Source organism: Mauremys reevesii, linkage group 25 (assembly GCF_016161935.1).
Source record: "Mauremys reevesii isolate NIE-2019 linkage group 25, ASM1616193v1, whole genome shotgun sequence".
NCBI lineage: Eukaryota > Metazoa > Chordata > Testudines > Geoemydidae > Mauremys > Mauremys reevesii.
Window position 1 is genome coordinate 19639552 of NC_052647.1, and position 26003 is coordinate 19665554.

Genomic DNA, 26003 nt, shown 5'->3' on the forward strand with positions numbered 1-26003 from the left:
TGTCCAACATGCCTTTAGTCACTCCTACGTAAGAAGGATCACACAGCCACAAATCAGAATAACATAAGAATGGCCCTACTGGGTCAGACCAAAGGTCTGTCTAGACCAGTATCCTGTCTTCCAACATTGGCCAAGTGCCCCAGAGGGAATGAACAGAACAGGTATTCATCAAGTGAACAGAACAGGTAATCAAGTGTCGTTCATTCCCAGCTTCTGGCAAACAGAGGCTAGGGACACCATTCCTTCCCATCCTGGCTAATAGCCATTGATGGACCTAGCCTCCATGAATTTATCTAGTTCTTTTTTTGAACCCAGTTATGGTCTTGGCCTTCACAACATCCTCTGGCAAGGAGTTCCATAAGTTGACTGTGCGTTGTGTGAAGAAGTACTTCCTTTTATTTGTTTTAAACCTGCTGCCTATTAATTTCATTTGGTGACCCTTAGTTCTTGTGTTATGAAAAATGGTAATTGAATATAGTATATTAGTGTTTAAAAGAATGTGCTGTATCATCCATGCTATGCAGATAATTTCCCCCTCCCCCCACATTTAATGTTTAACTATGGTGGCTTCCTTACTATAATTGCTTCCTCTGCATATTGTCTGGTAGTGTCCCAATGCAGTGTTCTAATTGTTAATTATATTCTTAACCAGCTCAGTGCGGCTATGGCAGTTTTGTTTTTTCATTCTTAGTCAAACTTACAGTGGAAGGAAATTTTCAGGTTAGGATGATGACCTAACTTTTCAAAGACTTGACTTCAGTTTGCTCTGTTGGAATAGGACGTACTGAACTTTACCCTTGGCATAGCACAGCTTTTTGCTTTTTATTTTAAGCCTCTACGTAGATTCCACCAGGACAAAAAATAGGTCAACTCCTACATACAGATGTGAAACTAGTTTGACCTTTTTTTCCAAATCAGAGGTGCGTGACCAGGGACAAGAAGTTTTTAAGACAAACAACTTGGGCTCTTTCGAGAGTTGAAGAATAAATGTCAGCTTGACGAATCAGCCACCTTCAATGGCGGCGGGTGGAAACTCCTGCAGATCTGTCAGTTTCATTCTAGTATTGAGTAACATATTCCAGGAATTCCAACATGAAATTGTGCTAAACAGCCTAGTAATTCCCATGGTGATTGTCTCTGATGTTCGTTAGGAGAGCAGGATAATTAATTGTGTAATTTTAATGACAAACCACCTTTGCTTTTCATTAAAAGTTAAGTAAGCTAATAGCAGGAAGAGTAAGCTACAGGGATAAAGCATATGCAGTGTAATTACAAGACTCGGTAATGCAGGGGTGGCCAACCTGAGCCTGAGAAGGAGCCGGAATTTACCCAATGTACATTTCCAAAGAGCCACAGTAATACGTCAGCAGTGCCCACATCAGCACCCACCCTCCGCTCCCTCAGCATCCCAGCCCTGCCGATCAGCGCCTCCCCCTCCCTCCCTGTGCCTCCCAATCAGCTGTTTTGTGGCATGCAGGAGAGGCGGGGGGAGGAGCGAGGGCATGACAGGCTCAGGGGCGGGGTCAGGAAGCAGTATAGTGGGGGCAGGGCCTGTGGCAGAGCCAGGGGTTGAGCAGTGAGCACCCCCTGGCACATGGGAAAGTTGACGCCTGTAGCCCCAGCCCTGGATTCTGTGCCTATACGAGGAGCCGCATATTGACTTCTGAAGAGCTTCATGTGGTTCGGGAGCCACAGGTTGGCCACCCCTGCAATAAATAATGCCACACAAGAGTATGAGAGCAGAAAAGAAGCCCCTGTTCCTTCCCCACCCCCTCTGAATTCTAGGGTACAGATGTGGGGACCTGCATCTAAAAACTACTAAGAAACTAACTGCTTACCAGCTTAGATCTGGTTTGCTTGCAAAATTATTTGAATTTTTTGGGAAACTTCTCTCTCTCTCTCCCCTCCTCCTATAACCTCTCTCCTCTTCTTCTCCTTAGACTTCAGAGACTTCTCCACCAAGTTCATGGTGAACACCCTTCAACACCCTTGGAAAACAAAACAAGGTAAAATTTCCCCAGTTCCTGTCCAGATCCATCCCACCCCTCTTAAAAAAAAAAAAAAAAAATAAAAATTTTTTTAAAAAAAAAAAAAAAAAAAAAAAATAAAATCATGATGGAAAAAATGGAAAATAGTAATCAGATTCAAAGAGCCCAGAAGAGCCCCTCTAGCCTTAGGTTAGGTTCAAAGTTAAAGCAAACACAACAACAAAAAAAAACAAATACAAAACAAACAGAAACAAAAACAAAAAAACAAAAAACACGTCTTTGCCTGTTTTACTCATCTGAGAGACTGAGATGAGAGAGATTGGAGAGGAGAATTGAATGATGTCCCTGATGCCTCCCCCCCAAGAGCCCCCAAGAAAACAAACAAAAAAAAACAAAGCAAACAAAGCCCAAGGTTTGAAAGCATCTTGTCCCTTTATCCCCTTTGTGTCTCCTGTCAGGTCAGGTAGGTTAGGGTAAAGCCTACTTACTTAAAAAAGTTGTTTTGGTGTCTCTGGGGGGATTTGATTTTATAGTATTGTACACAGGAGATAGTCCCTTATAGCTATGACCCCTGACCTGCCCTTTATAGTCTTCTTTTCTGCCTAAATTTCACAGGCATAGCAGGGACTAGAGAGCTGATAGCTGGAGTGCTCTTCTCTGCTTGGTGCGGGTGTACTGGCCAGAGTCTTATCAGAGCAAGGAGCAGAGTGTCAGTAACTCAGGGTTAGCATTGACTGGACCATCTAGGCACTGAATATACCTGCAGAGGAAGTAGAAGTGTGCTGGTACCCCATGTGGGGAAGAGACAATGGTCCTTCTCTTTTCCATCCTTCCCACTCAGCCCTTTCTCCCAGCAGAGGAGAAGAGAGGATGGCACTGTGCTGCTCTCCATTTCTGAAGGTATCTGCCAATTAGACCTTGGTGCCCAGGTACCAGAGTGATTAGAGATGGCTGTATTAGTCCTTCCCAGAACCTAACACGTGCGGGTGCCGGATGTTTATAAATGTTAATCTGGCTTTATGTAGATAGCAACAAAGCATGCTTTCTACGTCTTCATCCAATATTGTTTTAAGGGGTGCGGGACACTTTGTTCTAATATTGCACTCCCAAACATTGTCCCACTCAGCTAGGGAAGCCACCTTCATTTTTGAAAAATTTGGGGTGCATTGTAATGTCCTATCCACATCCCTAGCACTTAGGTAAATACAGAGGTGCTGGGGCAACCTAGTTCCATCAGAGTAGCTGGGGCACTAGTGTATAGCAGTGACTAATTCTGATGGATGTTTGTGTAGAGCTGGGGGAGAAAAGGAAGCTGCTGCTTTGCAGGTAGGTAAGGAGGATGGCAGAAAGATTGAGGTTGTGTGGATGCTGTGTTCAGTGTCTGAGTAACCTGGTTAGTGAAACCTGCGGGTTACAATTTATGTAATGTCCCCTGCTGATCAGGCAAACGAGCACAAAGGGTGGAAAATCCGCATCTTGAACCTTGGCAGCTATTTGAGAAATCCACAGCCTAGATTATGGCAAGAATTAAAGCAGAGCAAAAGTTAGTTTTGATTCCGGCTGGGATGTTCCTCTGTTAGGTTTGGGATTCTAATTCTAAAACCTCTATTTTTTTAAAATACAAACATGGCGAGGGAGCCCAAATAAGGGGAATCTGCCCATGTTTCACAGTCAGCCATATGGCCTGTGGATTCAGAGTTGATATGCTGTATTAATGGAGAGCTAAAATGCAGAGATTGTCTCTGTTTCAGTATGTTCCTGTATTTCCCCTCCATCATCCATTCCAGGAATGCCCAGTCAGGTCTGGAGTCTACACTGTCACCTGTTGCTGGGTAGGGACCCTTATCCCACTTCCTTCTGACTAGAGCTTTTAAAGCTGCACAGCCCCCTGCCGTGCACTGTCATGTTCCCAGCAAGCAAGTCTGCTTAAAGGCAAGCACCTGGGCTGTGCTTTCTCTCCAAGGATTGTGATAATGTTTTTGTTTTTTTTTACCAGTGACCACAGAGCTCTTTCTGAGCAGAGTCCGTTTATTTTTAGGACAAAAAAGCATATGGCGAAAGCATATAAAAGCAATAAAAGTTCCTACACACTGACTAAACATGCCAGAATTCACTCATCTTCCCACACGATGAGTCTGACAGGCCAACATTCCTTCCAAGCCTTCAGCAAGGGTTGGGGTTTTTCCTGGGACAGAAAGTCCCGTCCATTTGCTGAATCAATAGGAAGACCACAAGTCCATTTAATTTCATCCTGTTCTACCAAAAGTCCTTTCCTTGGAAAATCCAGCTTTTCTCCTCTGTGCAAACTACCTCATGGGGTGGAACTTCTCTGGAATTGTTTATGATCTCTGGGTAATTACCTCCTGCTGTTTCTAGTTCCTGTAGGAGATGTCGTCCCGCCCCCCCATAACCCCTCACTATGGAGTAAAACATATGTAAACCAGTCATAAATATAATACTGTGGTCCCCAAAAATATTGCATGGGTTGCAGTATCTGTCACAAGGACACAGTGATTACTCCAAACAAAGAATACAGGCGTGTCTCATCTTACGCTGGGGTTATGTTCCAGTGTCAGCATGTAAAGCGAAAATTGCGTACAGTCAAAATTACATTGAGTGTAATGGTGGGCGAAATCACCCGCACTACAGGTACGGTATTAAAATTTTATTTTTCTTTTTGCCGGCCGCGCAAAGCTGAATTTGCGCATGTTAAATGCGCGTAAGATGAGACTTGCCTGTACCATCAATGGGGAGTGGAGTCATTCTAAGGGTAGCCTTCCTCCTAGTCATGTGATGTCTCTGGCAAAATACATAAGATGGGGAGCAGCTGGCAGATCTTTGTATTTGTATGAGAGAGAGATACAAAATCCTAAGGATGGAGCAGATGCAAAGGAGAGAGCAAGAAAGAGGGTCTGACTCTCCGTTACCCTGTCCCATGTACATCACTTACACCAGGGCAAAATGGGTGTAAAAACCGCTAAATCAGAATAGCAGTGTATCTCAGTGACTCCACAAGGTACAGGGCAATGGACGCTTTCTGGCCCAATGACTTTCTTTACCTATTGTAGTGCTTTTCATACTGAAGGCTCTCAAAGCATTTTGTCAATAAAGTCAGCAACTACAAAACACAGGTATCCCTTAATCTAATCTCTAAATTCCAACTTCCTCCTAAAGGAGAGTTTAGCCGTTGCTTTAAAAGTAGATGGGGCATCACACAGCAGTTCAACACAGGAAGTGAAGAAAAATCCTTTAGACCATCCAAAGTGTTGGATTGAGTGAGTCAGAAGAGAGCTGAAGTGTTGCCATGATACCAAGGCTAATATCCAGAGTCTTGGTTCCTCCCTGCCCCCCCCCCCCAAAGTCAGGGGGCCTTTTAATGACAGTAAGTAGCCAGGACCTCCAGTTTGATATTGTTTAAAACACGGCAGCACCCCTGGTAAAGTGTTGTTACTGTCTCAGGGGAGGGAGAGCAGCAAAGAGTCCTGTAGCACCTGATAGACTAACAGACGTATTGGAGCATGAGCTTTCGTGGGTGAATACCCACTTCGTCGGATGCATGTAGTGGAAATTTCCAGAGGCAGGTATATATATATGCAAGCAAGAATCAGGCTGGAGATCAGGGGCGGGAAAGTGTCACTATGGAATTGCCAACACCGTTGTCTGCAGAATCTGTGTCCTGTGGAGTTCTTCTATCCACATGCTACTGCAACCCAGTCCTGATTAACATTTGAGATCTGACAGGATCACCTCACAGGGTAGCAGAGCAGCAGGCAAATGAATAGTATGACTGGAGAAAAAGTCTATTTTTTTTGTTAAGTTTAAACAGATTACTGAATATAAATCACCTTTCTGTATGCTCTGATTACATCTAACAACATAATCATATTATGCAAAGTTGATAAACAATTTGAAAAACCAAGGGAGCTCATATAACTATTTTTGCAGGATTGTCCCAAATTTAATTCTTCTTTAAATCTTTGGGATACCAAATAGTCTTGTAAATCTATATAATGAATTTGCCTAATCTCTGCCTAGACTTGCCCTGTGCCCCAGGGTTCTTTGAAAGCTGCAGAGGTACAGCATGTTTCACATCAGAGCAGAAGCTTCTGTTGGACATAGAGGGACATAATATGGAGGGGAAAATGGTCATTTTAAAAAGTGGTTTGTAATAGAGTAGCAGTCCAGACTCCATTTGTGACCGGGCCCCATTATGCTGTGTATGTGCTATAGAAACGCGAGAGACAGACCATATCCTAGAGCGATTACAATCTGAAGTACGATAAAATACAGCAAGTGGCTTTAAATAATAAATGGAATTTGGGCACCTAACTCCTTTTGCCTCTTTCAAAAATACACTAAAATCTTAGGTTTGGGGGATTCTAGATAAGAGAGGTGCGGTAATTAGACAGAGATCTCTAGCAGAGTGTCAAACCTATCCCGAAATATTTCAGATTATCCTCCATTCTCTATATGTTGGTAAATGGGAAGCATATCTTTATAGATGGAATTTAACTGAAATAATATAAATATTGGACTGTCTCAGTCTTGAGTCTTTTTTTTTAAATGAAAAGTTTAAACTCTCTTAGCAAAATTCTATTCTACTCTTTCTGAGAAAAGGATTAATAGAAAGTGTTAAGTCAAAGTAATTGCAGTTTAATAAAAGTATTCTAGAACTTTTAATTTGGCTTTTTGATCTAGCAGCTGCACAAGTAGTGACAAGGCTTCATATCTCAGCCTTCAAAATGGGAAACTGACAGTGGTGAATCACTGGAGAAAATGGGGAAAGAGAAGTTAGTGTGGCATCTCTGTTGCATAGAAAAGAGACTAGGTAGATGAAGTAATATCTTTTATTTTTTTTTTAACCAACTTTGTTGGTGAAAGATGCACGCTTTTGAGCTATACAGAGTTCTTCAGGTCTGGGGAAGGAAGCAGAGCAGCTGCATAGATTAGTCACAGTTCCAGTGTAGTTGCACCAAAGCAAAAAAGTAACTCGTTCAATTATTTCTTGGATCTGAGCATGCACATATTAATCCATTGTTGTCCTGTAATCATGCCAACAGGGTAGCCAGACAAAGAAATAAGATCCCCATTCCACAAGGTAGTTAAACATGCATCTTAACTTTCAGCATTTAAATGATCCCACTGACTTCACATACATGCTTTGTTGAATCAAGGCCAAAGCTGGGGAAAGCCATTCAGCACCACTTAACTCCATCCCACACAAGCCTGCCAGTGCCTCAGTGTTAAGGACTTGATGAGCTGAATTGTGAAACTTACGTTTATAGAAAAATGTTATCAAGATTAAAGAAACTAGCTGTGCGTCATTCTCATCCTTTGTTCTTCTTCCTATGTCTTTGAGCACTGCATAGATTCTCGCTTAGCATTGCTCTAATTCTCTTAGCAATGTGCTTGGTCTGGGCATCCGGAGAGCAGTATGCCCTCCTATTAGCAATGTCTCTTAACATGTCTACAGGAGGCAGGGTTATGAGAACCTCTGTGCCACGGAAAGCTGAACATGGCATTTGGTGCTGCAAGAATCTTTTTGGGTGGGGTGGGTTATTTTGAGTACACCACACCCAGGTAATGAATATTGCTTACGTCAATAGATCAGAGTTAAAGGCAGAAGTAAATTGCCAGAATTCAAGCAGAATCAGAGATTATCCATTTGACTTGCCTGACCATCATTAATGTTGTGAGCAATTACATTGTCAAACGTTTCTGACCACAGATTGTTCCATGTCACAACTTCAGAACTGTTGGGGAGTATACCAGGACGGTGTGACGCATGTTCTGGATGCCGGTAAAGTAGCTTTTTTTTTTTTTCTCCCCCCCTCTCTCCCTTTCACAGAAGGAATATCTGTCTATAGTGGGATGCCTATTGCTTGCTTCTGTAGTATGTCAGGAAAGAGGGAGAATTTGTGAGTTTCTAAGGTAGCTGGGAGTGAATTCTGTAACTTGGCTGGGGTTTCTGTAGGACTATAAGGGAGTTCAGCACTCAAGTCCCAATGAATTTCAAGGGAGTTAGGCACCCCAAATCAGTTAAAACTCAATGACACTCCAAGCCACCTTTGTAAATGCTAGCCCTTGAATGCACTTTCTTTATTTGTGTGTTTACTCTGGAAAACATCCACTGTGTTAAGGGGTAAATCTTTCAAGAGTGTCTAAACTTCTTGGGTACGCAAATCCAATTTTCAAAAGTGAGATAGGATATGTCTACACTTAAAGTGCTATAGTGGCACAGCTGCAGCAATTCAGTGTAGACCCTTGCTGCAGCAGCAGAAGTAAGTAAGTTTGAGAAATCAGGACGGGGTAGAGAGTAATAGGCACCTATGTAAGAAAAAGCTCCAAATATCAGGGCTGTCCCTATAAAATCGGGACATCTGGTCACCCTAGAAGGGTTCTCCCGTCTGTATAGTTAATCCACCTCGGTAGTTAATCCACCAGCAGTAGCTAAATTGACAGAAGAAGGCATCTGTTGACTTAGTGGTATCTGTATTGGGGGTGATAGTGACTCAGCCAGAGGTCTATTACAGGAGTGGGTGGGCTAGGTTCTGTGTCCTGTGATGTGCAGGAGGTCAGACTAGATGATCATGAGGGTCCCTGCTGGCCTTAAAGTCTATGAATCTATGAGATGGAATACTTACACTCACAGAACCCGTAGGTAATGTTCTCACTGAAGCGCTACAGCAGTGCTGTAGCAGCGTGTCAACTGTAAACAAGCTCTTAGTCTAAAAAGACTCTCAGAAGTTCAATGGGATTCTAGGTACTCGAGTGCCTATGTCACTTTTGAAAATAAGACTGAGGCTCCTAAATCACTTGGGCTAGATGTTTAAAGGTAACACCCAATGGGTGATAGGCATACTTCTGAAAATCCCACTAGCTGCCTAAATACCCTTTTAGAAATCTGGCCCTCGGGCACTTTTGAAAAATCTTACTCAAGAGCTTGCTTTTCTGTGCATTGATTTTCAAACAGCCTGTACAGTGCAATTTTCCAATCGCTTTATGGATTAGCTCTCTATATTAGCAGGAAACATTGGTTCACTTCTTTTTAAAGTGGATTTAAATCAAAATTTACAAACTACTGACTTTTTAAAAAAAAAAAAAAAAAGCAAAGGCTCGTAATACTGTACTGAATGCCTTTTTATTGCTCATGTGATTATTGAATCTGGGGCTTTGGTTGTTGATTAATCGCTGCCTGAAGAGGGCAGTATATGGGACAATTCCAGTACTCACCGAAAAAACCTTTCAAAAAGTGGAATAGATATTCTGATCACTTGAAAGGTATAATATTATTCTTTATGGCCGTGGTGGGCAGCTAATGAGCCTGATTAGATCAGTACAAGTAGGCATTTAGATTAATAGACACTTGTCTTCTATTGAATACAGACTCTCTATTTAAGTAGCTTGAATGTTAGTTATAAACCAAAGACTTTGGCCCTAGTTCTCATGTACATCAAGGCAGCTCTACACTGTTCTTTAAGGCCCCTTGACGCTGCGAGAGCCAGATAAAGCTGCCTTCAACTGAGAATCAGACCGTATGATTCCCTCATAGCTATTAAGTTAACATGAGTTACTGAGGAAACCTTAACACAGGAGTAAGTTACATTCAATGCTATTTACAGAGTCTGTATTAAGTAGAGCACAAGTGTGTTACTGTTGCATGTTCTAGTCCTGTCTGAGGCATACTTTTACTGAATTTCCCTAGTGCATTTAAATACTAAACTTACTTAATCCGATGTTAGGAATAGTATTTTTCAACACTGAAAAGACAGAGCATGCAAGTTAGAAATCCTATAGTAACATGCCTGTATTGCACATGTCATTTGTTAGGATACACATTTCAATAGCATAATTAACAAAAATACTTTCTGTTTCTATTTGGGGATCTTAAGTTTGTAAATTGATTTTAAATTAAGCCTCTCGATCCCTCTGAGAGAGCTAATACCACTTTGCAGATGGGGAAACTGAGGCACAGAGGTGATGAGACTTTCTCGAAATTGCACAGTGAATCATTGGCAGAACTAGGAATGGAACCCAATCCCCTCTAAAAATGTAACCTCAAAACTCCACAAGCCAGCTCAGCTCCCACTTTAGGTACCCGTATAAGTAATCAGATTCTGATAAATTCTCACCTCGAAGCCAAATGCTGTTTGCTCCCCTGGAGAACAATGGGAGCTTCTGGGTGCCGAGCACTTCTGAAAATCTGGTGCAATGTGGGAATTAACATTTGCAGAGTAACAATAACACTTGCATATTCTGATTCTTGAGAGGTTTTTAACATTAAAACCTTAGTTCAGTAACTTGCTACCATATAATCTTCCTGTGGTTTTCAAGCTTGGATGTTGGGTCAGGGTAGAGGAGAGCAGAAGACTAAACTGTCTGTCTTTCTGCTGATTTCATTGACTGGTTCCACAGTTTGAAAGTATACAAAGAGATGAACTCCACAATCAAAAAGCAGCTCAAAACCACATATATGTAACTGACAAGCAGTGATTTTTGTCTAATTGGTGCTCTCTATAAAAAGTCCAAACTTAGCAGATATGTTAACTGTGTGTGTCAAGCAAAATGTTCAGTTGCATATAGTTTTATTCCCCCCCCCCCCCGCCGTATTAGCCCAAAGACTGTTATCCAGCAAGGCCTGGACACCATGGGAAGTTCAAACTTTTAGCCATTTTTGAGTCATCAAATTTCAAAAAAAGGATCTTCAGTTGTCTAAGTGGAGAACTTTAGACACAGTTATGAGCATGCTGTTACATTGTAATAATGAGGTTATAATAGGCATCTACATATACGCTTAATTCTAGTGTTCGCTGCCACAGACGACATAATATAGTATGTGCAGTTTCTAAATTTCTTTTTGTGAAGCACCAACTCTTTCCTCTTCATCCCTCTTTAAGAACAAACTACTAACCAAAAAAAAACAAATAAAAAAAACCCATTATTTAAGAACCAAGACATTAAAAAAAAAAAAACCCTGCTCACTTGATTGGCAGTGTGTGACTTTTGTGTTTGCAATTTTACTCATCTCCTTGTAAAAGTGGCACGATCTACTTGGGTCACTTCCTTTTTCTGCAGAAGGGAAATTTTACTTGTTTCTGGTGAGCTTCGTGTTTTCCAGTTGGTATAAATGATGAAATCTTAATGCACAACTCTTTCTGAAAGGGTAGGGACAAAAGATCCTGACTTCAGATTGGGATATAGCCATGCACATACATTCCCCAGATCTTAATAAAAAAGACTGCTTCAAGGTGCATGTGGTCAAATTGGGAGGGTGGGTGGAGTGGAGATTAGCAATGTAATTGCTGGGTAGATGAGCAAAATTTGCATGTGTTCATTTTTTGATTCCATCCCATTCCTCAATATGTTCCTTGTACTATACAGAGGCAACACAAGTACTTTTGCCAGTGAGTCAGCAGAAACCCAGTGCCTCCATCTTCAATTTGCTTAACAAGTCTCTGTAATGAAGAGATCTCTATAACCTTCTTGCTTTTTCTCAGTCTCAGAGATGGAGTCGATGGCGGCCGGAACACTTCTTCCTGACCCAGCCAATGAATTTGATCGGAATGTTCCACGTATCTGTGGTGTCTGTGGAGACAAAGCTACTGGCTTTCATTTCAATGCCATGACATGTGAAGGCTGCAAAGGATTTTTTAGGTAAGTGATGTTTTTGAGAGTGAAAGCTAATTAGAAACCAGCCTTCATTTTTGAAATAACGAACTCTGACTAGTTAGGAAGATTGAGCAAAGGGGAGGCAACTCTGCTTTTTGGCTCCTAGTTAGAAATATCAGCATCTCTGCAAAATTGAACATCATGTATAGGGTGACCAGATGTCCCGATTTTATAGGGACAGTCCTGATTTTTGGGTTTTTTTTTTATATAGGCTCCTATTACCCCCATCCCGATTTTTCACATTTGCTGTCTGGTCAGCCTAGTGATGTACATTTGAGAGAACTTGTCTGATGTGTGCACTAATCTAAACATTTGTGCTGATGCAGGAGGCTATGACTAATACAATTGCTGAAAAGTCCAGCTGTGCCTCCATTCCCATGCAGTAGGTGTTCTATGTAGTAAAATGCTACTGGCTAACATAAAACAGTCTGTATACATGTGGAGGGGACCTTGTATTATATGAGCATAGGGAGTTGTACGAGTGAGAGAACTGTAAAGGCAAATGCCTCTCGCACCCTACACCAAGACTTGGGGAAACTTACCTGCCACTTGCTCAACCTACACAATAGCTGCAGTTTTAAAAAGAAAAACACAAACACACACAAATGTATTGTCGCTCTGTGGAGCCCTTGAGACGTCTCTCTAATGAAAATATCTATGCAGTAGTTTGTCTACATCAGTGGTCCCCAACCTTTTTCATCTGGCAGGCGCCAGACGACGAGCCACAGAGGACCGTGGCGGCGCACGAGCATCCGCCGAAATGCTGCTGACAAGCGGCAACGTCAACAGGCGTTGCTGCCGAAATGCTGCCGACAAGCAGCATCATCCAGAGGCGGCGCTGGCATTTTGGCGGCGACACCTCTGGGTGACACCGCTTCTTGGCGGCATTTCGGCGGATGCTCGTCCACCGGCCTGTACGTGGGTGCACTTAGATGCCTCGGTGGGTGCCATGGCACCCACGGGCACCGTGTTGGGGACCCCTGGCCTACATAATATAACATTCACATGGATATTGAATTCTGTATAGAACTGTTTAAAAACTTGCTGCCCAGATTCTCTTTGCACAGCTCTGGCAGTGTCAAGGGGCTTTACAGTAGGCATAACCTATATTTAGACCCATTTTGAGGCCTGTTACATTGCCAAAATGGTGTAAATGAGAATCAGGCCCACTAAGTTTCCCTTGCATTGGTACATTTCCTTTCACTCCTGTTGTCCCTCTCCTGTTCATATTGGCTCCTTCCCCCCGCCCCCGACACCTTTCAGTGCCGATTCCTACCTCTATACATAGTCACACACATATAATAAGCCCCTTCTATAACTGGAGAACACCCATTAGAAGGTTCCACCAGGGAGCAAACTCTCCTCCTTGGCATTTGCTTAGGGCATAGGGATTTAAATGATGCATAAGCTTTGTACTGCCCCTTTGTTAAGGGCAAATTTTCCTCTGGGAGCTGCAGGGGCAGCTCTGAGTGAACTTGGAGGGTTCCAGACAATAGGAACTTCTGTATGCCAATTATCCCCCTCGCCCAGCAATTATCTGTAATGAAGCAGTTGTATCTATCTTACCGAATATTTCTGTACTGACAACGCTAGAGGATTTGCATGGGAACATCTTCTGTTTAGTACAAACTATATAATGACTAAGAGCTGGTGTAATTTAAATAAGATAATAGCTACTATGTGACTAATTAGGGCAAAACTCACTTAAGCATTTAGCATTGTAATTAGAGGATAGTAGCAGGAGATGGTAGAATTAGCTGCATTGTAGAATTAAAGTAAACCAAGTTGGGGTGGTCAACTTCATAACTACAATTTGTGCTGAGATTTTAAAAACCTTAATTTCTGTTGCTATAGGAGCCAAGTAGTCACAGGAATTACTGGACTAGATGTTTTGCATACCACAGCCTGGCTGATTTGTTTTCCAGTTGGGTTATACTGCAGCTTGACTAACTAGAACAACAACATTTCCTCAATTACTGTGGCTAAATGAGTAACTCTCCTTTCAGGTGCACACTTCCACGCACATGTTTAGCGTCATCAGTCTGGCACATGCAGTCTGGATGATGCATAGCAAGAATTTTGTCATGGTGACACAGAGAAGGGAATAAATGGCCAGTTTTCCTTCTCCCTTTGTTTCTTATCCATGAGTGCTTCCCTTTTTGTTTAGAGGGTATGCACACCTTCTGACACTCTGGTATTGTGGCTTGGCCTACGTACACTCTTTTTTGTACAGATTAAACTATTTTGGTCAGGAGGGTGATTTTTGTTTGTTTTTTTAACGCTGATATAATTAAAGCTGCACAACCCCCTTGTGTGTCTCAGTTATACTGGTATTAAGATATAAATGCTTGCAGATAGGCTGTATAAACACCTTTTTATACTGGTTTAACTGCATCCACTCTAGGGGATTGATCTGTTAGCTATATCTGTTTTCTAAACTAATACAGTTAAAGCAGTACAAACACTGTGTGCCTACACCTGCTGCTCGGTTATTCTTAAGCAGTCTCCATGGGCCCTTATAAAGACTTTAACATTTGTATCTTCAACTTAAGGACTTGCTTTCTTGACTTGCTTCTTCTCTTCCTTTTTAAAGCTCCCTTTTCCTGAAATAATGTTAACCATGGTCGTTTTTTGTACCTTTCCTCTTCTCCGCCCCCAGGATGGTCTGCTTTGATTCTGGTTTACAGAGGGTTTGATTATTTTTTTCCCCCCTAGATGTATTGAATTTTTTTAAACTGCGTATTTATGATTCAAGTTTCCCAGGGCCATTCCACCCAAAGTAAAAGCTCATCACTATAAAACACTTCCACAGGTGACAATCTCTTGCTTCCTGCCCTTTATATAGCCCTAAACCCTACCACTCTCCTGTTTCCCATGTTGGCATGTTAACCTTCAGTGCAACAATTTGCTCACTTTATTGATCGTGTGTGTGTGTGTGTGTGTGTGTTGACTTATCCTGAAACACTACCTTGTTCCTCTGCATTTTAGACCTGTTGATTTTAACACTTAAGATCCTGTCCTGAGGTGTCTTGCATCACCAGGACTGGCTACGCTGGGTGTGAAGGAAGTAGTTATAGTGAAATCTGGGGGGCAGGGAGGGTGGAAAAAAAAAACTAGTTCAAGACTCCAGGGCAGAGCCAGTCCCATTCTGACCTGCCTCCCCCAGCCAACATGAGAAGCTTGTTCACTATCCACCCCTGCTGGGTCCTGCACCTGCCTCTTATGGAGAAATAGCAGTCAAGCAGCTGCTAAAAGATGCAGCAGTGGCCAGGGAGTCCAAACTGGCTCTGTGCTATATAGCTACCTGCCAGCTGAGTGCTCACTGGAGAGGAGTGCAAGAGTTACCGCATACTAGATGGAGGCGGCCAGGGATTGTGTGTAACAGAATAGCTTGTACTGCTGCCCTTCATGGTAGCACGTGAGTGCCTTGCACATAAAACAAATGGTGGTGGTGGAATTTCCAGTGGACTGCATGGCGTTTCTGGCTCCTTTTCCATTGTGAGGTTAGAGAGACTTTTGCATGGGGGTAGATCCTTCATTTTGGAAGGAGGGCAGTGGCAGTGACAGCCACTGTGAATGTCATTCTGGCTGTGGTAGCAAAACTTTACCAAAGAGGCTTTGCAATTTTTCCTGAAGGTGGCTGGGCTCTGCATTAATCCAGCCTTCTCTAGAAGCTCATTCCACAGCCAGATCTCTCTCACTCACTTGTTTGGTCCCTGGCGCTTGTGCATGTCCTTTGTGAGCAGTTTTCAGGGTCAAGCTTTGAGGTGCATTTAGAAGACTGCACTGCACCCGCAAGAGAGCATAGTGAAGGGCATGTGTTCTTCTAAACTGTTTTCCTGACTTGAAAGCTGGCTTTCTTGGCACATGTGTAAATCCTAAAACTCAAGGCAAACGTGAGATGCATCTGCACTGTAGTTCTGAAGTTATGAATGTTTGAAACCAGCAGGCCCTAGGACTACTTCTAATTCCTACATATTTATGAGGTGATGTATTAGTCCATACAGAGGTACTGAAATGTATACTTAGCCTATAGTACTAACAGACACTAAATAACCTTTGGCCAGTTGACATCTCAAGTAACACTGTTGTGCAGTTTACTAGTGACATTGATAGGCATCAGTTGGCCTTTTAAGTAGTGGCTGCTCAGTATTTCTTAAACTGAACTAAATTTGTCATACACAGAATAAATCTGGAGTGACTTCTCTGAAGTACAAACTGTACAAGTGGAGATATTCTGGATTGACACCAGCATAACCAAGTGCAGAGTCTATCTCTAATCTCTTCACCCAACCCTTTCCTCTCTTTCCCTATCACTTACCGTTGACAATATCACCAGTCATCCAAGTTGTGTCTCCAAGGCTTGTCCTTTTTCAAGTTCTGTACAGGGCCGCCCAGAGGATTCAGGGGGCCTGGGGTCTTTGGTGGCGGGGGGCTCCCCACCGCCAAAGACCCGGAGTGAAAGAAGCTCCGGGGGCCCGGGCCTCATGAGAGTTTTCTGGGGCCCCTGGAGCAAGTGAAGGACCCTGCTCCAGGGGCCCCAAAAAACTCTTGTGGGGGCCCCTGCAGGGCCCGGGGCCTGGGGCAAATTGCCCCTCTTGTCCCCCCCCCGCCCGGGCAGCCCTGGTTCTGTAATTTCGTTTCTTCCCTCCGCCCGCCAAAATCCATTCTTTCCTTCATCCTTATGGCCCTATCTTGGTCTGTGCCTACCTTATCACTTATCCCAATTATTTTTAATCTCCTTTCCTGCACCTATCCTCTTCCCACTCCCATCTGTCCAAAAGGTAGTTGTCAAGATCACTTTCCGTCCACCCTGTCTTTGCGACTCCCATGTGCCAAATCCTGTAACTGGCTTCCTCTCCCCTTCCCCATCAAATTCATGCTCCGTGTCTTCCCCTCAAGGTTCTGTCCAATGCTATTCCTGCTTCCACCCGTGTTTTGCACCCCATCCTTTGCCCCATACAGTACCCAAGCTTCTCTGCTGATGACTTACTTCCCCTCCCTCACGCGCTCCTGACTTAGAGATGGTGGGAAGCTTTTACAATTTAAAAAAAAAAATTCCCATAACTTTGAAAGGTTGTTTTTTTGCAATTTCTGGAAAATGTTGGGTAGCTCAAGTTTAACTTTGCTGGGTGCTCTTCAGTAATGCTCATCAAGTGTTTTTCCTCCCCTTCTAAAACCTCTAAAGATCCATTTGTTCTTAAAGGATTCCATCTACAGAGACTATCCTTCCTTCCCCCACCCCGCGCACACACCCCCTACCCCTGGCTCCCACTTCTGTGTAGCAGGGAGTCTGTTAACTCTGGCACATTTGCATTGTTGCTAACCTTCACCATTGACAAATCATGAGTTAGACACACACACCCCAAAATCATGAGGATTTTTAATGAAAAGTGGGTCTCTTTATTTCTACTCCAGTTTCTGAGCCTTTTAAGGTGCTCTTAGGTCACACATCTGCTGACAGTGGGAGCCCATCCTCATGGAGGCCCTGCAAGGAAGGGCTGCTGCTGTCAGCCTTGGGGCTGGCTGACCGTGATCTTTAAGCACAGTAAAATTATTAAGCCTGACTCATGATCACGGGGTAGAACTCTCCAATGTCAGGATTTTTTTTTCCATCTGTGGCTAGCGGGGGGAAATCTTGACTCTGGAGAGTTCTAGCCCACGATCATGTGTCAGGTTTAATAATTTTACTTAGAAATCCTGTCTCTCACGATTAATTCACGAGTTGGCATGACTGCCATTGTAAAGGGTCTTGCATAACCGTGCCACTATTTGAATGATTATTAAGAAAAAAATAGTACTCTGCTTTTATGCACCCTAAAAAAATGACAGAACAGTAAAGTAGGTTCATAGGTTTCAAGGCCAGAAGGGACCATTATGACCTTCTGCAGAACACAGACCTGAGCATTTCACCCAGGCAAGGTATGTATGTGCATGGGAAACACCTGCATAAATTGTTCATTATTTTTTTCATGAATGTAATGAGACTGCTGCAGACAAAACCAGGATATAGAGAGAGAAAAAAAAAACAGGCACAAACTGCCCCTCCGGACTTTTTCCTCTTTCTGTCTCAGTTCAAAGGTCTGGCTGAACAAGCCAGTCCTAATTCTTCCTGGCAGGAATGCAGTTTGGGTCCTTGATAAATGCATTTCTGGGCAGGGTGCAGTTGTCTCTGTTGCATTTCTAACCCAATCCCTGGAACCTGAAGCAAAAGTGCAGGGTGGAGTTTGCAGCAATTATTCCACTTCAGACATATGGGTACAGACCAAAGGGTTGCCAAAGAACTACAGCTCTGCTAACACGAGCCTTTCAGTGGGTGCCACCCAGGGCAAATCCCTGGGAACTCTTTAACCTTGCCATGTGTCTGCTGCTCGTGTATTTGCCTGGGGACAAACATGCTTGTTCTCTTAGCTGTGCGGTCGCCTCTAAAGTCAGTTACTGCTCTTGGCTAGAATAGAGCCCCACTCTACCTCATGAGTAGGGATTGCAGCTCTTCTGGGTGCTTTTCTATGTCCCAGGGATCTCCTGAGGACCAATTAACCCCACCTGGTTTGTCTTCATGGGAGAAGAACATATTTTGTCTCCTGGGATGGTTGCATCCCCCTTTTTTCCCCAGTGTCCATATGGCAGTTCCTTTTTAAGCAAAATATTCTTTAGCTAGGAATTGAAAAGAAACATAAACGGTAGAGCTGTCAGACGATTAACACTGGGATTAATCGTGCGATTAATTTTTTTAAACAATAATAGGATACCATTTATTTTAATATTTTGGGTGTTTTCCACATTTTCAAATGTATTGATTTCCATTACAACCCAGAATACAAAATGTACAATGCTCACTTTATATTTTTGATTACAAATATTTGCACTGTAAACAAAAGAAATAGTATTTTCAATTCACCTAATACAAGTACTGTAGTGCAATCTCTTTATCATGAAAGTTGAACTTACAAATGTTGAATAATGTACCAAAAAACCCCTGCATTCAAAAATAAAACCATGTAAAACTTTAGAGCCTACATGTCCACTCAGTCCTACTTCAGCCAATTGCTCAGACAAACAAGTCTGGTTACATTTGCAGGAGATAATTCTGCCCACTTCTTGTTTACAATGTCACCTGAAAGTGAGAACAGACGTTCGCATGGCACTGTTGTAACCGGCATCGCAAGATATTTACGTGCCAGATGCGCTAAAGATTCATACGTCCCTTCATGCTTCAATCACCATTCCTAGAGGACCTGCTTCCATGCTGATAACAGGTTCTGCTTGATAATGATCCAGAGCAGAGCAGAGCAGACTGATGCATGTTCATTTTCATCATCTGAGTCAAAGGCCACCAGCAGAAGGTTGATTTTCTTTTATGGTGGTTCGGGGTCTGTAGTTTCCGCATCTAATGAGTGTTGCTCTGTTAAGATTTCTGAAAGCATGCTCCACATCTCGTCCCTCTCAGATGTTGGACGACAGTTCAGATTCTTAAACCTTGGGTCGAGTGCTATAGCTATTTTTAGAAATCTCACATTGGTACCTTCTTTGCATTTTGTCAGATCTGCAGTGACAGTGTTCGTAAATCAAACAACATCTGAGACTGCTATAACATGAAGTATAGGACACAATCCGGGTAAAACAGTGCAGGGGACATACAATTCTCCCTCAAGGAGTTCAGTCACAAATTTAATTAATGCTTTATTTTTTTAATGAACATCATCAGCATGGAAGCATGTCCTCCGGAATGGTGGCTGAAGCATGAAGGGGCATACGAATGTTTAGCATATCTGGCATATAAATACCTTGCAACGCTGGCTACAAAAGTGCCATGCAAACGCCTGTTCTCACTTTTAGGTGACATTGTAAATAAGAAGCAGGCAGCAGTATCTCCTGTAAATGTAAACAAACTTGTTTGTCTTAGCGATTGGCTGAACAAGAAATAGGACTTGTAGGCTCTGAAGTTTTACATTGTTTTGTTTTTGAGTGCAAATATGCAACACAAAAAAAATCTACATTTGTAAGTTACATTTTCATGATAGAGATTGCACTACAGTACTTGTATGAGGTGAATTGAAAAATAGATTAAAAAACCTATCATTTTTACAGTGCAAATATTTGTAATAAAAATAATATAAAGTCAGCACTATACACTTTGTATTCTATGTTGTAATGGAAATCAATATATTTGAAAATGTAGAAAAAAATCTGAAAATATTTAATAAGTTTCAATTGGTATTCTGTTGTTTAACAGTGCTATTAATTGCAATTTTTTAATCGCAGTTAATTTTTTGGAGTTAATCGCCTGAGTTAACTGCGATTAATCAACAGCCCTAATAAAAAGACATCAATTTTCCTCCTGTCTAGACACAGACTGCTAACGGCTGAGCTAAGAGACTCAGTTACGAAAGTGACAGATTGGTGCAGTAGCTATGGAGCTAACCCAAGCACTTTCCTTTTCTCATGGTTCATTCTCTTAGCTCCCCATGCCAGGCTGTCAGTGGCATTTCCTGTCTGTTCCTAGAGCCTGCCTTTCCCTCCTGTTAATTTCCGTGTTCTCTTGTCATAGAGGTGTGACTTCCTTTTGAGCTTGGTGGTAAGAGGTGTTGAAGGTTTATTTAGCAATACTGAAACACACAAGGATAATTATAATTGCCAGTTACAACACTTTTTAGTTAAAATTTCTGATCCCCACACCACAGAGCAGTTCTTGCTGCTTTGCATATGGGAAGGTCTCCTATGTAGTGAGCTGCAGAACCTACCAGCTGGTTTCCAGGTGAAGGTGCTTGGTTTAAACCTGTAAAGATTGGGCCCTTGCGAGTGGTCTGTCAAATGGTATGATGATATTGCGACAGTTGTGGTCATCTGAGGCACACAAGCTGACACCATGCCTGGTTTAAAGAGGGGGCTGGCAGCAGGATCTTCCCTGCCTGGGGTAGGGTGACCAGATAGCAACTGTGAAAAAACGGGACAGGGAGTGGGGGGGGGGGGGTTAATAGGCGCCTATATAAGAAAGTCCCAAAAAACGACTGTCCCTTTCAAAACGGGACATCTGGTCACCCTAGCCTGGGGTCCTTGACCTTCGAAATCTTTGGTTCGCGAGAGCCAGGATTTGGTGACCTTCACTGCACACCAGAAGTCTTCTGTCCTCCAAGCTTCCCTGAGTGACTGAAGCTAATGGCAGGGGTGTTAGTACACGGGCGTCCCTTTGAGGCGGATTCTGCTTTATCTGGGTGTGCATGTATGTAATGGGGGTGTGGGTATTCTAAACCATGCACTTGTTTTGGTTACTTTCAAATGTTGGGTATCCAAACTTGGGACACGTTGGGCCTAACTCTTTAAGGGGGATTCCAATTACCCATAGTTCCCATGGACATTCACCAATGTTGTGGGTGTTTGGCTCTGAAAATCAGGCCCACTGCGGCTCAGACTGGGCACCCAAAAATGGAAGACAACCAGAATGAGTGAACTGACTGGAAATTTTAGGTCTAAATTTGGGAATTTTGTAGCACCTGGAAAATTTGGGGCTAGCTGGGATTATGGGTCGTCATGGGTGATTTCAACATACAGAATTTTCGTTTAAAATTGCAGTTGTTCCTTTTGGAGCCCCATTCATTGTGCCAGGCACTTAGTGCAGTATAAATATCTAGATAAGCAGCACAGAGCTGATGTCTACAGCTAACGCAAGGAGTGGGAAACTTTTTACCATAGGCTGAGGACTGAAATGACTCACTGGCATTATGTGTAGATAGTCCCCAATTCCGGGGTTAGATCATGACTAACAAAATACGCCAGTTGGCACACTGTGATTTTTTTGGTTATGACAAAGGTAACTTTCAGGAATTTGAGCATTTCACAGGTTTCACAAATGTGCTAGACGGGGGGCGGGGGGTAGCTTTGTCATTAAAGGTCACTATACTAATTAAGATTCAGAGAGAGGGGAAAACTGAAAGTTTGTTTGAAAGTCAGAGGGGGTTTTCTTTTTTCCTTTCAGTAAAAGACTATAAGCCACAACAACATATAAATAAATAGAATCTCTGAGAGGGTGAATTCCTAATATCCCCTCTCAACACCTCCTTCCGTAGTAGGCCATCTCTTGTGGGTACAGGCCAATGCGTGTTCATTTTGTCCAATTAATTAAAAGTGTTTTTTTTTGTTTCTAATTAACTATGCTGCCAAAAAGCTACTTGGCAGGGGGGAAAAGTCTGAATCATGTTTTTTAACATCGCCTCTTCCTTTATGTTCTGCCCGGAAAACATTCCAGTACAAATATCCATAGACCAATTGCCAACTAGAGTAACTCTAAGCATACACTATAAACTTCTTATTTGTATTATCATAGCACCTCAGAGCCTCAGCCATGGACCAGGATGCTATTGTGCTGTAGGTTTGTCCAAACACTGAAGAAGAGAACCAACTTAATCTTCTAATGTCCTCATTTGGGAGACCTGTACTCAGGCAACTTTAATATTTACTCCTGAGGGAATTCTGCACCCCCCCCCCAAAAATTCTGCATACAATATTTTAAAATTCTGCAAATTTTGCATGTCAATAAATAAATGTGGAGGCTCTATCATGGCAGTGGGGAGCCAGGCCATTAGCTGCACAGAGGTGGGAGATCACCTACAGCGCCCTCCCCCAACTCCTGGGACATGGGCTCAACAATCAGGCTGCACCCAACCAAGACACAGTACAAGGGCTGGGCCTGCCCCAGAAAGGCCCCAGGGCCCTGCTCGTCTGCACCAGGTGTGGGCAGGCAAGCTGGCTCAGCCTGGCAGATCCAAGCGTGGAGGGGCTTAGTGTGGGGGGGATCCAGGTATGGGGTGAGAGGGTTCTGTGTGGGACAATCTGGGTGCAGGTGGCTCAGTGGGGTGTCTGGGGGTGTGTGTGTGTGTGTGGGGGGGAAATCTATATGCCCAGGGGCTCATTCGTGGGTTCTGGGTGCTGGGGCAATGGGACTCTGCAAGGGGATCTAGGTGAAGGTGGTTGGGGTTTGTGGGGGGCTCAGAGGTGGGGTTCTGGGTGCAGGGGGCTTCAGATGCAGAAGATGAGGCTCAGCGGGGTTGGGGTTTGGAGTGGGAGAGCTCTGAATGGGGGAGGGGTCTGGAGGCACTAGGGTTGGGTGGATGGGGGAGCAACTCCTGTACAGTGACCTCTCCCCACCATGGCTGAGGAGCAGTGGGGGCAGGAAGTGCAGGGGCGGGGTTGTGGAGCTTCCTGCAGCCAGAGGTTTCTGGAGGAGGGTCTGATCTGCACTAGCTGCTTCTTGCAGGGGAAGAAGTCCTGTCCTCGCCCAGCCAGGACTAGCAGCTGAGCCTGGCACAGAGTAGGCACCACTGTCCAATGTCCCCAGACCTGTCCCACAGTGATTTTAACTCTCCCCCGTTTGCACGAGGTACCTGAAACAACACACCTGCACTGCTGGGGAGAGGCGCGTGACCTTTCTCGTGTCTTCCCTTTGTTTCCCCATCAGAAAGTCATTTTTCTGCAGGGAAGTAAAGAAATCTGCAGGGGACATGAATTCTGCACATGCGCAGTGGCGCAGAGTTCCCCCAGGAATAAATATTACTTTCTTGTATTGTGGAAGCACCTTGGAGGAGCCTCAGTCATGGAATCAGACCCCATTGTGGTAGGCACTCTAAATGTACCCCAGAAAGATAGTTCCTGCCCTAAAGAGCTTATAGTCTAAGCACCCACCCACGTAAGTGCCAGTTGAAGTATCCACTAGAATCAAGCATCCTAGCCCGGCTTTGAAACAAAACAGCCTTTTCAAACTTGTCTTAAATTGTAGACCTAATTTTCAGGGTGTCAGGCACTCACAGGTGGGTTTCCAATAGAGCATATTGAAAACTGCCGCAAAGATTCATTTTCATGTTTAGTTGCATGCAGACAATTTCTTCTTCCTGAAGCCACGTGGATCTGTCTAGAACTTCTGCGCAGTGTGTGAGCTCTTAATTCAGGCATCCAGCAGGTAGTTGATTAGAGAGCATGAAAAGCAGTATCTTCCATTTCTCACCGATAGTCAAAGCAGGTGAATTCTGGGCTTTGCTGAGACAATCATTTCTACATTGGAAACATGCACCAGGGCTGCCTGTGGGGGACAGTTTGCCCAGGGTCCCTAAGCGGAGTGATATTTGCAACCTGGTGCACAGGATTGCAGCGCCACTCAGATTTGGCCTAGTGGCTTCTCTGTCATGATGGAGGAACAGCTGGGCCAGACCTGAGTGATGCAGCAATCCCTGGTGTCAGGTTGTAACTCCCAGAGTGGGGAGCTGGCCCCAGCCTCATGGGACAGGAGCCACCGCTGCAGGGCAGTCTCGCTCTCCAGCACTTCCCCAACTCCCCTGAGTGATGATTTTTTTTGGAAGGGTGGAGGGCCTCAGTTTCAGATTTTGCCAAGGGCCCCAAAACCTCTGTGCAGCATGCACTGGCATGTACTTTTGCTTTTAGTTGAACACAGAGCCTGTTTATGCGTGCACACAGACAAGATTAGCGCAGGGAGGGATTTGGTTATTTTTAATTTTCGGCAGTATGCCCGGGATATAGTTTTAAGTGGGCCTTGAAATGGCTGGTTCTGTAAGCTCTATATATGTTGTGTTTCTGTGGGTAGGACGTCTGCCCTCACTGCACTGACTCTGTAATTTAGTGTCTTTTGTAATAAAGATGCAAGACCCTAGTGTGCTGTGAGCAAGAAGGCTTGCTTTTAAAAAGGCTCTTAAACCATGTCATTTTCCACTGCTGCTCTGCGTGGAGGTATACAATGAATTGCAATAGTTTTTCACGCTAGCCAAAATCCAAGTATCATATACTATTGATTTGTATGACAGTAGTGACTAGAGGCCCCAATCCAGATAAGTACCCCATTGTGCTGAGCTCTGTGCAGACAAAGTCCCTGCCCCCTAAAAAACTTACAATAAACGAGACAGTGTGGGAGGGAAAACAGAGGCATGAGGGGGAGAGGGAGCAGATTTGCCAACCTAACTCTTCAAAAACCATGAGTTGGGTCCATCAAAATAGCATTGGCTTAAAAACCATAAGATTTATTTACTTTTTTAAAATGTTGTGTCCTCTTTATTTGCCCCCTTTGTTTTGTTTGCTTTGGGGTTTTTTTGAGCCTATAGGGTGCACTTGGGTCACATTTTCAAAATTCCTCTCCATATGCACAAGGGTTAGAAACTTTTTTTTAAATGAAAGCCAGGGGTTCTCACATCATCACTTGCCTCCTAGTGACGCATCAGATATCACAAGACCTGTGATAACATCAAGAGAGTTGGCACTAAGGCAGTGATTTGTCCAAAGTCATGCAGCAGACCTGGGAATAGAACCCAGGTATCCTGACTCCAGCTGTATTTAGGAAGTACAGTAACAGCAGCTCCAGAAAGGAGAGTTTAATGGACATTTTGGCCCCTCTAATCTTATTCAGGCAGCAAACGGTTTATAGCATATCCAATAACATTGTTTTCCCTTTTTGGTTAAATGAACTGTAAATATGTTGAATGTAATGTCTTTATAATTAGCTTTTAGAGGATCCTATCTTTCAGCCTTTCCTTTTCAGTAGCCTCATTGACACAAGTGGATAAGGGCTGCAATATCAAGCTGCAAACACAATTTAAAAAGCTTTGTGCCAAGAAAATATTTGCTTGGAGAAGTTCTCACCTTTAAAGCCTCTTATCTGCTTCTGTGTCCTGATGTATCCTGCTGAACCATTGCATGAATTCACACAGAGGAGTGGCAATGAGAAGTCAAGGGGGAAGGAGAGGCGATTCATTCAGAACTTAAGAAAGCAGCAAAATTTGGGCTACTATGTATTTGTATTACTGCCTTGGGGCTCCAGCTAAGCGTGGGACCCCATTGTGCTAGGCGTTGTACATAAATACAGTAAGAGGCCATCTTGAAGGGCTTACAATCTAAATAGACAAGACAAAGGGCGGGAAGGGAAACATGCACAGAGTAGAAAAGTGAGATGATCAAGGTTATCCACCAGGGTCGGTGGCAGAGCCAGGAATAGCATCCAGGCCTCCTGACTCCCAGTCCCCTAACATCATACATGCTACCTCTCAGTACCTTTTAACTTGTAGGTCCAATGGGTAAGCTGAGATCTTTCTCTAACTGGATGGGATTGGGTAGATCTAAACCGTAATAAAACGCCTGTGACTGGCCAGTGTCAGCTGGCTCAGACTTGGCTGCGGGGCTGTAAAATTGCAATGTAGACATCCGGGCCAGGGCTGCCATCCCTCTCATTTAGCTCTCTGCTTGGAGATGTTCTTGCTCCAATCTCTGCTGCTCCACCACACTTCCTCTCCTTTCTAAAGGATGCATTTTTGTATTCGTGTCTATCTCAAACTATGTAACTTCCCCAGACAA

The 26003-nt window shown here is 43.5% G+C and overlaps 1 protein-coding gene across 9 annotated transcripts in view; it reads left to right on the forward strand.

Moving 5' to 3' along the window:
• The window catches only part of VDR (vitamin D receptor), a 112677-nt gene that overhangs the window by 45311 nt on the left and 41363 nt on the right, over positions 1 to 26003 (forward strand). For all 9 annotated transcript variants that reach the window (XM_039514326.1, XM_039514328.1, XM_039514325.1 and 6 more), the window contains 2 exons: positions 7717 to 7788; positions 11486 to 11642. In XM_039514326.1, the coding sequence (XP_039370260.1) occupies positions 7717 to 7788; positions 11486 to 11642 (229 nt within the window). The remainder of the gene's footprint in view (positions 1 to 7716; positions 7789 to 11485; positions 11643 to 26003) is intronic.